The sequence below is a fragment of the Strongylocentrotus purpuratus genome, unplaced genomic scaffold (assembly GCF_000002235.5).
Source record: "Strongylocentrotus purpuratus isolate Spur 01 unplaced genomic scaffold, Spur_5.0 spur5_scaffold_16, whole genome shotgun sequence".
Taxonomy (NCBI): Eukaryota; Metazoa; Echinodermata; class Echinoidea; order Camarodonta; family Strongylocentrotidae; genus Strongylocentrotus; species Strongylocentrotus purpuratus.
The window spans coordinates 25037263-25048679 of record NW_022145601.1 but is presented as its reverse complement, the minus strand read 5'-3'; the positions used below and the strand labels follow the sequence as shown (position 1 = coordinate 25048679).

Below are 11417 nucleotides of genomic sequence, written 5' to 3'. Positions count from 1 at the left end.
GAGAACACCAAAGTGCTTCTCACATAAGAAACCGTACAGGTTTGATGGTTATCACTGACTGTCCTTGTAAGGGATACAACCCCGTCCCCATGTGACTGATGACGTAAACAATACTCACGAGTTCAGTTCAACCTCGAGTATATCTGAAATGCAATTTAAAACATAGATTAAGCCTGATAATGAGACTAACTAGAAAAAATAGGTCACGAACCAGGCCAAATAATTAAACCATCGTTAAACCATGGACCTACTAATTAGTAGGTCCATGGTTAAACGGTTCAACATGAGTGTTTGACCTTGTTTACATATAGAAATGTAGTGCAAATATTTTAGAACTATCACAAACAGGAACTTGTCTCTTACCTGATAGTCAAAACCACTTTCAATAAAGAAATTTTCTCTTGATGAATGGTAATGATTAGGTGCTAAATGGGTACCAGGTAGGATGCGACTGTCATTGTTGGTCAAACAGTTTTTGAGCGTCAAGTAACGCCTGGCTCGAATGTTCCCCAGGGAGTGGAGTAAAGCGCTTAGAGAAATCGTAGATGTATAAGCGCTATATAAAAGCGGAATATTATTATTATTATAATTATATAGGCATAGAAATTAATAATGATATGTTAATTATAGTCTCGTGTAAGATGATATTAGAACTGATATTGTTGATTACACAGACACGTGTTGTTTATTCGTTTTGTACATGCTTTTTCATGAGACCCTGGGCTCTTTATTTATTATCAGACAAGTACTGAAGATAACATTCAAATGTGACGATGATTCATAACAGTCGGGATAAAATATACACATGCGTCAGTTATGCACAATCCTAGGCCCACAGTTTTTAAAGTATGGTATGATTTATTCCAAATTGACGAAGCACTTGTAGTTTATTATACACATATATGCCTACATACACCCTTAAATACGTACAAACATACATCCTTACATACGTATAAACATACATAAAAACACCCTCATATACATAGATACATAAATATATACATACATAATTAGGTTTAAATGAGTAATACACAGCTTTTGCAAAATCTAATTTTTCTTAATCTGTTATTAATAAAAATATACTACACTTGTCTGCATTATTATTTAAACGACTTAAAACAATCTTTTTGGGGAAAAAAGTAAATATATCGTATTCTGAAGATACAATGCACTCTGCGGGGTTAGTAACATAGAGCGAAATTTAAGTGGGAGGCTTTAACAGTTAATTCGCACACATAACATTATTCGAGATCCCACGCTAGACATCGCGATACGTGTATTAATACCACTTATTTGTTCAATAAAATTCTGGAAAAGTTTTTACAAAACTGAGCTGATATTGATATAAACCTGGACTGAAAATAGACTGCTGACTGTAGAAAGCTTAGTCATATCCACGGAGTAATTATCTCTTCCTTTCTCTACGGGATAGGGTAAAGTAAGCCGAGCCTGGAGTGACGTCAGCGGACAGTGTCTGGGGAAGAGTAGGGCTGGGTTCGGTCTTCCTTTCTGAGATTAGCTAGGGTCTCAACACCTGACAGTCAGGATTAGATTCAACCTACTACTGTACTACCCCTCTTAGCAAACTAGGTGACCATCTCATCAGCTCTACCTCTGTTTCACCACAGAAAAATCACAATTTACGAGGTTCCTAATCAAGAAAAGCAAATAAATAGTCTCTGTGATTACATTTTCTCGTTTTTGTAATTTAAATTCATATATATCTTCATATAATACAAAATTAAATACAGTAAATAATATTCCAAAAGGGGGAGAAAAACGTCGAGGGCATTAGGAAACCTAATCACTGTAAAAATATCTCACTTGCCTGAGGGTAATAATTATAATAATATTCCGCTTTTATATAGCGCTCGATACAAATGTCTCTAAGTGCTTTACAGATATACTATTACCCCGGTCATTGGATTCAATACTTGCCCGCACACATTGTGTGCACAAACTCCACGCCCTGGGGAGCATTCCAGCCAGGCGTTACTTGACGTAAGAGAGAGAGAGAGAGAAAAAAAAAAGAAGCATGATTGTGTCCGTAGCCTTTTCATAAATATTTTTTAAATAATAGGAACACAGCTAAATACACAGTTACAAAATTCACGAACAGAGCTTATAAACAGCGTATCGTGAAAAATGCGTTTCAAAACTATGTTTCATAATTCTGTTACGAAACGGTGATGGCTTCGCAAATTAGTAATAAACGCACCCTAAGTAGGGTGACATCTTGTCCTAAACCCCAAAAGAAGTTGAAGAGTATCTTTCGTACCAGCGACAGTGACTGGTACTTAAATATCACCCACGTCGGGCTATCAGACAGGGAATTCCATTTCCTGAATTTGTCAGCGTTTCCACATATCAAAAATATAATATGACAGATTACTTATTGAATTATGACTTTAACTGCTTCACGTGAGAGCCAGGTCATTCTGTTCACTTTTCGCTGAAATTAAGCCCCACTTGATGAATTTATTTTAACCGATTTTTTGTTAATAATATATTTCTTCAATCTATTAAACTATTTTCAATTTTAAATAGATTTTTTAATAAAATGAGTTAGCTTTCAACGAAAGGTAGTTTATGCGTCGTGTGTCTTTACCATGACTTTTGAGTAATGAACGGTAACCTACGATAAACACTTCTAAAACACCCTAATTATTCCTGTTACTATAGTGTGCCCTGGGCACAAATTAAACGATAAACTCAACCAAATTAACCTAAAAACCAAATTGAACCTCTGATACCGACCCAAAGTCTTTGACGAAATAAAGCCCAGAGTAATTGTCGCCAGAGCAAATGTCGGACCAAACATTGCTCAATATCTCTTGTCTTCTTGTCACTTAAAACGCTACAATTTTCCTATCGGAACGTTTGATTACCAGATAAACACTCTATTAATTTTGCACTGCAAAGAAGGAAACAGAATTCTTAAAAGTGTGTCATCATCATCATCATCATCATCATTCTTATTGTTATTATAATTATTATTATTATCATTATCATAATTAGTTTTTCGATTATAATAATTACTTTTTCAATTATTTTTGTTGTTATTATTATCATCATTGTCATTATCGTTTTTACAAATCATTGTTATAATAAATATATATATTTTTTTTATAAGAATTCTTAATATTGCTGTTGTTGGTAGTGATGGTGATGTTATAATCATTATCACTACTATTTTATTGTTATTGTTATTATTGCGGTTGTTGTTGTTATTATTATTATTATTATTATTATTATTATTATTATTATATTTATTATTACTATATTATCAACCTATTAGAGGATTACTATCTTCTTTAACATACAATGCACTTCACATACTGAGTATTATAAACTCTTCGCTGCTCGTCTAAATTAAAGAGCGGTTTCATGATTCTATGATAAAGGAAACTCTTTATTACCATATTACCGCTCGCCATGAAAACGTGACCATATATGATCAATATTCGAGAATCACGTAAATTTTCAGCTGGTCTGGATTAAAACCGGAAGAATTTGTCAGTTGTTTTAAGTATAATATAATGACCACCCTCTTCAACTGACCTACTTTTGTTGTTTTGTCATCGCAACGTCATTGTCATTTGCGTATAAAGATACATACATATTCCTTTCAGTTCTGTAATCAATATTACCAAAATACTGCCAGGTGCCCGTTTACAACTGGGCAGAGATGGACAAATGTGGGCAAAACACCTTGTCCAAGGATGTAACCACCGACCGAGAATAATCGAACCCAGAACCTCTCGTATGAGAGTCAAGAGCATTAACCAATGTATCACACTGCTCCAACGTGAGGGAGGGGGGGGGGGGGGGGTGATGTTCATGTTCTGAAAGTTTTAGACACAGCAAACAAACTGCTTAGTAAGACACGAAGCCTGTAGGAACATACCTATCTCGCAAGATATTTTGTCTTCATTTGCATCTCTCCTTAGTGAAATTTATCATAACTCAACCTTATGTGTGCATTGAAATCTTGACCTTTTTTATTCACCCTCTTCTTGTACTCGTGACCGTTTCATCTCCTTCCTCATCCGTCATCCGTCGTAACCAAGCAATGCGTCCTGTCGCGTATCCTCACTTGATGAAAGTTCACTCTTTATCTACACTTTGTAATTTTCCAAAATGTAAGGATTGACTGAATTCAATACAAGAAATCAAATCAGAAATGATATCATTCGAAACTAGTTGAACATACCAAGTATCAGTCTAGAAGAAATTTCGAAACTGATTTATTGAATATTGGGAGATAGGGAATGATGCGGAGAGAGAAGGGAAGAAAGAAAGAAAGAGAGAGAGAGGGGGGGGGGGGGTATTTTGCCTTGTTTTCATCTCTCCTCAACCTGATGTGTATGTTGAAATCCTGACCTTTTTTATTCAACCTCTTCTTGTACGCGTGACCGTTTCATCTCCTTCCTCATCCGCTCTCCGGCCCCCAGTCGTAACCAAGCAATGCGTCCTGTTGCGTATCCTCTCTTGATGAAAGTTCCCTCTTTATCTACACTTATAATTTCCCTTGATTCAAGGATTGACTGAATTCAATACAAAGGAATAACATCAGAAATGATATCATTCGGAACATTTGAAAATACTGTACCAAGTAGCAATCTAGAAGAAATATCGGATTTGAACGATTGAATATAGGGAGATAGGGAATGGTGCGGAGGGAGAAGGGAAGAAAGAGAAGGATAGAGAGAGAAATTAATGTAATTAAAGTAATGTTCAGGCAACCTGAGGCACCCACTGCCGTTTACTAATATTCTAGAGTAAAATTAATTTCTCCCAACTGGGCCTGCTTTCAAACCGGTAAAAGTTTGCTTTGCACCAGGATGAATAAGCAACTGATCAGAAAATCACCTTATTTATATTTAATACTTGAATCTTAGCATATACAGTGCGTCCCAGAAAAAAACGAAACCGAGAATTATCGATGTTTTATCATAACTTAATCACAATTATAATTAATAAATGACACATATTGTAAAGCTTAGATCCTCTTCTTTCATTTGATTTGAAGAGAGGAAACCAAAAAGTCATTTGGCGGGCGGTATCTGAATTTCAAAGAGAAAATCAAATTTCTAGAAAGTTCAATTTCTGCCCCTTTTATATGACATCTCAATCAGGGAAAATGAGCCAAGAATAACAAAGTTCTGTTCGTTTAAAGCAATGCTTGCATTTCCATAATTTGATTAAACGAGTCCGTTTTCACTGGCTGTTTGCCGTAGCAACGAACAGAGTTGAAAAAAGACGGTCGGTCCGTGTTTTGTTGTGTGTGTTATAGTAAGAGTCCTACCCTCTCTCGTTCCTTGTCTCCCTTCTTTCCCTGTCCGTTTCACTACTTTTATGTTATGTCTCTCTGGTTTAATTTCGTGCGTTCCCTTATTATTGATATACTATTTTTGCAACTTTAAGTAATAGGGGGGCTGCAATCTACACGCCCAGCTGTTCAGCAGTCCCCTCCAGGACCAACCTGTTTTATATGCCTGTTGTACGCTGTGGACCAATTACAATTATATTGTTCAGTGTTATTGTTTTACTATGCACAATGCGATCCCATGTATTTTATTTAATTTTGTTGGAAATGGGATAAACGAAATGAAATGAAATAAATAATATTGTGACCTCTGAGCCGGAGAAGGGGCGTTTGTTAGAGAAGGTGTGGTATGGAATAGATGTTTCATAACACAAAGGTTTTCCAATGAAGCTTTGAGTGTTATGACGTCATGAAGACATCAGTCATTCTAACATCAAGGTAGAAAATAATATTTCCGGTCTTTTTTCAAGGTCTTAATTGGCTATATAATTTGTCCTAGTTAAGAGGGCTATAATGGCAATTCATGCAAGTGCCAATGTCCGGTGTCTTTCAATGTCTTTGCACATAGATGTTTCAAGTCTGATAATATAAATACACGGATGGGCCCAATTTACAGCTTTTCAGTCAGCAATTGTAGCAATGGGCGACTCATGGGACGACCTTCCGCTTGGTCTTTAAACTAAGAAGCTTTGAGGGGGCAGGCAGGCAGCGAGGTATAGCTAGCTGCGAGTGCGAGCCAATAGATTCCTTGGTAGCAGGGGTGGTCTGCGCGCATCATTCATACGAACTTTTCACTCAGGCTAAGGCATCCATCAACGCCACAACAACGCCTTCGAGGCTTCATCACATTTTCTACTTTTAAGGTACCATTTAGCATCAGTAGGAAGCAACAAAGCGCATCCAATATGGCGGTAAAATTACTTTTAATAGGCCTTTTTGTGGCCGCCTGTATTCAGGTTTCTTTGTCGTCGCTTTCAATGACGGCCGTTTCGAGCATGACGCTTCCTTGGAACATCGTACCAAGAGGAGGAGGTAGGACGGAACCCCAATATGGTCTAAACAGAGGTGCGGCCGAGAAGACTGCACTCGACGTAGATAACATGGTCGCCTACACGGGAGGTAAGAAACAATAAATTATTTGCTTTTATAAATCGAGTCGAAAGAATCGTTATCGTCGGAGCATTTGTCGTACGACATTTACCAGATGAATACAACCGATGATATCAAATGCTTGAATGACACATGCTCCGGCAACACTTATGCCATCTTGTCTCCGGCCAATATCCTACACAAACCGAATTCCTAACCTAACCTGGACCAAACAGCGTACCTATTCCTAATTTTAACCATAAACCTGACCTTTAAACTTACTTGCAATCTTGACCCTAACCCCACATCTTTTACGAAAATAAATCTCGAAGCACTTGTCAAATTAGCATTATGTTGGAGCCCATTCGGGTATAGATAAAAAGAAAATTTATCGAACTCTACAAAACAGGAAAACATATCGGCAAAGTTAGTATCCACAACTAGGACTCTCTTTTTGCCCACATTATTAGGCCTCGCTACGTAATATTTCCATGATACCACGCACAACTACAAGAACACGAGATTGAAAACCATTTGAATTGATCATTGATGTACTCATTATTATTATTCGTTCTCTAGTTTTACTGTCTCATCTTGATACACTTTAAAGAAATGTATCCTCTTTTACTGTCTTGTAAAAACACATAAAGAAACAAAACAAAACAATATTTTACATGGACTCTTCTACACAATTAAAATCAAAACAAAGATCGAGGGATCACCCGCTTCAGATCTACCGACAAAGTTTATCTGTTCTCCCTCGGTGTCCCATATTGTGACAATAGGGACGTTTAGATTTGCGTGGACTGATATGTGTGACGTCCATTCAAGACAGTGCATTAAAAGGACGTCGACCGTAGCAATCCCCGTTGTCTTTGTGCGAATCTAAAAGTTCCTGATATAAACATTGCGAGATAAACACGGGATGGTAAACACTGCACACTCTCTTTTTAATGAATCGTTGCCCCACATTTAAACTATTCAGCGTTTAGATCTATAAGAAGCAAGCACCTGCGATCTCGTTACGTAATAACAACAACTAAGCGCATTCGAATATGATCAATCAATTATAATCGAAGGTGCATTCACCCTAAACATATCATACACGTGTTGTACTAAATACTTATATATTTGCAAGACCAACATTTTTCTATAGCTAATATCCTTTCATTTTGTCACTATACATCTTTGTTTGATCCGGAGGTGTCGTGGTAAAGTGGTTTATGCACTTGACTCTCAATCAAAGGGTTCACGGTTCGAATCGCAGCCCGAGCATAAACTTCCATTGGCAAGACATTAATCCACGTTTGTCAACTCTCCACCCATGTGTAAATGGATATCTGGCTATCGCTGGGTAATAATAATTGCAGGGCCTTCGGGAATAACAGCATTGATTCATGTTGTTATGATGTTATTAATATTTTTTATTTCTCATTGTTTAAAACCCAGTATGATTCTTAAAGGGTGCCATCAAATCATCTTCGTTCATGCGGGCGCTGTCTCCCGTTTCCTGTTTCGCTCAATTATAGTTCAAATTATTCTTTCATAAACACTATATTCTACAGTATTCTTTAAAAACTCTGCATTTTTTATTAGCATGTATGTATTTCACACTGTATTTTATCATAATGTATCACACTAACAGCCTAATCATCCTTTGATTTGTTTGATGTTGTTAGTTTTTTATCATTGCTTTCTACTCCCTTAAAAGCAGCGTAGGATTTACGTTGTATTAATTTTCCCTTATTGCAGAGAAAATGCTCTCCGTGCTTGTTGTCTTAGTGTCTGCTCAGGGTATTTTCAGTTTAGTTTAATTCATATTTCACATTCACATTCATTATATAAATCATGAACAAAAAACAATAAGAACGAAGAGGAATTATTTTAATAGGTATACAAATACATGCAATGATATTAAGGGATGGTAAGAAGTAAGAAATAGAGTCAGAATAACATACGAAGATATAAATACCATTGCTTGGTATATAATCTTATAAATTCGAACAAATATATTTGCAGTGAAATATAAAGGAATCTAGTAAAAAGCTAGTCTTGTAATTATAGATTCCCTTAAATAAGAGCAGTCTGTAGTGCATATAAACATATTTTATTCATTAAAAACTTAAGATACAGATGGTAAGAACAATCAAATTTATTATCTCAAGTCATAATTGTTTTTCAAACGTTACAAAGCTAGCTATTTATGCATTTATTTATTTATGATATTTAGACAGGGTCGCATTATCACCAATAATGGTGGTCTTCCATGAGGCCTTGTTAAACATATTTAGGAACAAAAGATACAAAAAAAATAATAATAACAAAATCATGAACATTAACTCATAACAGCAACAAAGAATAAGTAAGAACATGATGACTGCATACAGCTGAATTAGAACATCCTGAGTAACCATGACAACGACTCGATGCCGACCATTTCTAAATCACAGTCATCCAACGAACTTTGTACACTGGGAAACTGTCACTTAAAGAGATATTGACGTTCCGTTTCTCATTAATCGCCCGCCTAGTAATCGTATGTTATTACGATACTGTAGTCATAGTTATATGATAACAGGTCTTTATAGACAGGTTTTCATCATTCGTTGGCCCTTAGATTGCTTTCTGTGTATTGCATGCTAACAAAACATAATCATGATAATATCATTAACTCACAATAAAATGATTGCAAAGGCTTGAAAATTTATAAACCCGAGGCAATTTCAGTAGCTTCGCCCATCACTGCTTGAAACGTACGAACGTTCGATGGGATGTAAAATAAGGTATTGGCATTAGCCTTAAGTATATTTCTAAAGTCTGTGCGATCGAGTTTAAATTCTACTAATGAAATGTAACTTTAGAAAAAAAGACACTTAAAATGAACTTTTTCGAAATACTGATTCAATGCAACCCAAGATTATAAAGAGATTATCGTCCCAAGAAACGATAGGTAATCATCAAAATTACTACGGTATTGAGTTGTTCATATGCAATAAACTGGACACACATATCAATTTCAGTGCCTGTATGGACTCAAGATATGGATAAGCGTTTCCAATTATACGGCTAACTCTTTAAGAATACCCCTGTCTGCAAGTTGTGATTGGGTGAGTAAGCGGCAATTAATATCATATGCTGCTATGTTTCAAGTCGTCCACACGAGAAAGGGTGTAAAGCAGAATAGGTTTGTAATGCAAAATATAAGTTTTGGTATCATATTTGTTTTAGTTAATGGAGGAGGGAGGAGGGGGAGAGAAGAATCTGATGTAGGAGAGAGAGAGAGAGAGAGGGAGAAAGAGAAAGAGAGAGAGAGAGAGAATGACAGAGGGACAGACTGACAAACTGACAAACGAACCGGAAGTTCATCATTGTGGGAAGGGGACAAGAATGTGAAGGAAGAGAGATAGAGGGAGAGGGAGAGAAAGATAGAGAGATATATAGAGGGTATACAGAGGGATAGACAGAGCAGTTGAAAAATATACAGATAATTCGTCCTTTTTCTCTGATGAAGGAGCAAAAGGAGAGAAAGAGAGAGAGAGAGAGAGAGAGAGAGAGAGAAGGGTACATTAGCAAACTGACCGAGAGATAGAAAATTCGTCATTGTGGGAGGACAATAATTTGATGAAAGAAAAATAGGGAAGAGAGAGGGACAGAGAGAGAGAGAAAGAGAGAGGGAGATAGGGAGAGAGGGGGAGAGAGAGAGAATGACAGAGGGACAGACATAGAAGCTGCCACAGATATAGAGAGATGACATTTGTAGAAGGGTGATATGAATCTGATTTTTGCCAGTCTGTCCAAGTTCGTCATATGTCGGAGGGGGAGTAGGGTCTGATGGAGTGGAATGACATATTGAAAGTCAGGGCTTAAAATATGTCTAACAGACTAACCATAGCGGTAACCTTTCTTTAATATAACAGTTGCCTCAAACCACTTCCACATTCTCTTTGCCAGAATCCCATCATATATGGTCATTCATAATCTGCTTCTCCCCTATAGGACATCCCTACAACCTTGCCTTGTCATGGCGTTCATGGCGGTTGTAGTGACATTGACAATTTGCAAATTGAGACCCTGCACAAGATTGCTCAAGTTGGTTCGAGGGATCTTTACTTTATAGCTTTGTAGTAATATTACTAATTGAAGAAGTAATTTCTTTCTCCTTTCCCGCCTCTAGTTTCTTGATTATGTGTAATGGTAAAGGCCCGATAAAATAATGAAAAATGTTAAAGGTATTACAAAGTTTCGGTATGAGGTCATGAATTTGGTTCAAATGAACATATTAGAAGCATTGTGATCCTACTATATTCAGTGATCGTTGTCGCGGTTGAAATCGAGTCTAAAGTTATGCAATTTTAAATAATAAACTCTTTATGTTGTACAGCTCCCTCTCAAGGCCAAGATATTAATTAAGCTATAAAACAATGTTTCTTGACTAAAACCGACCGATTACCTATTCCCGTTTGGAAATCATATATCACAACTATATATTCTGAGATTTTCATGGTCGCAGCTACCATTGTATGGCCGTAGGCGCTATTTGAAATTTATCAAAATTTACCGGGAGCACCGGTAAATTGTTTTATTCAATTTTTCTCGAAAGCAGAAGTGTTTTAGGGGCTTAATTTTCTGGTGCTTTCACTTCATTCACATGGGCATCCAAATATATCAAAATTGTAAAGAATGACTATCCAGCCAATTTTCAAAATTTCCCAAAACTTTGTATTACCTTTAAAGCTTTAGTATCAACTCTGACATGATAATGTTAGGTACTTTAAACTAAATTATCATTGCTTAGCACTTTCATGCCTAACAATTTAAACCTTTTTTTTTTTAATTCCTGTTTTACATTTACTATTAGTTTTGAGAAAGAATACCACGTGAAGTTCACTTCTAACCACAATTACATGATTTTAATGACATATGTCGCTATTTTTAACAATACCCGCAGTTTGTAACTTGGCTTTTGTTCAAGGACGACATCCAGTCTAACCAAGCTTAA

The 11417-nt window shown here is 36.4% G+C and overlaps 1 protein-coding gene across 1 annotated transcript in view; it reads left to right on the top strand.

Annotated features, from left to right (window-relative positions):
• Positions 1-6134: 6134 nt before the first annotated feature.
• The window catches only part of LOC373517 (primary mesenchyme specific protein MSP130-related-1), a 28408-nt gene continuing 23125 nt past the window's right edge, over positions 6135-11417 (top strand). Inside the window, 1 exon segment of the mRNA NM_214641.1 lies at positions 6135-6448. Coding sequence (NP_999806.1) covers positions 6235-6448 — 214 coding nt within the window. The 5' untranslated portion in view covers positions 6135-6234.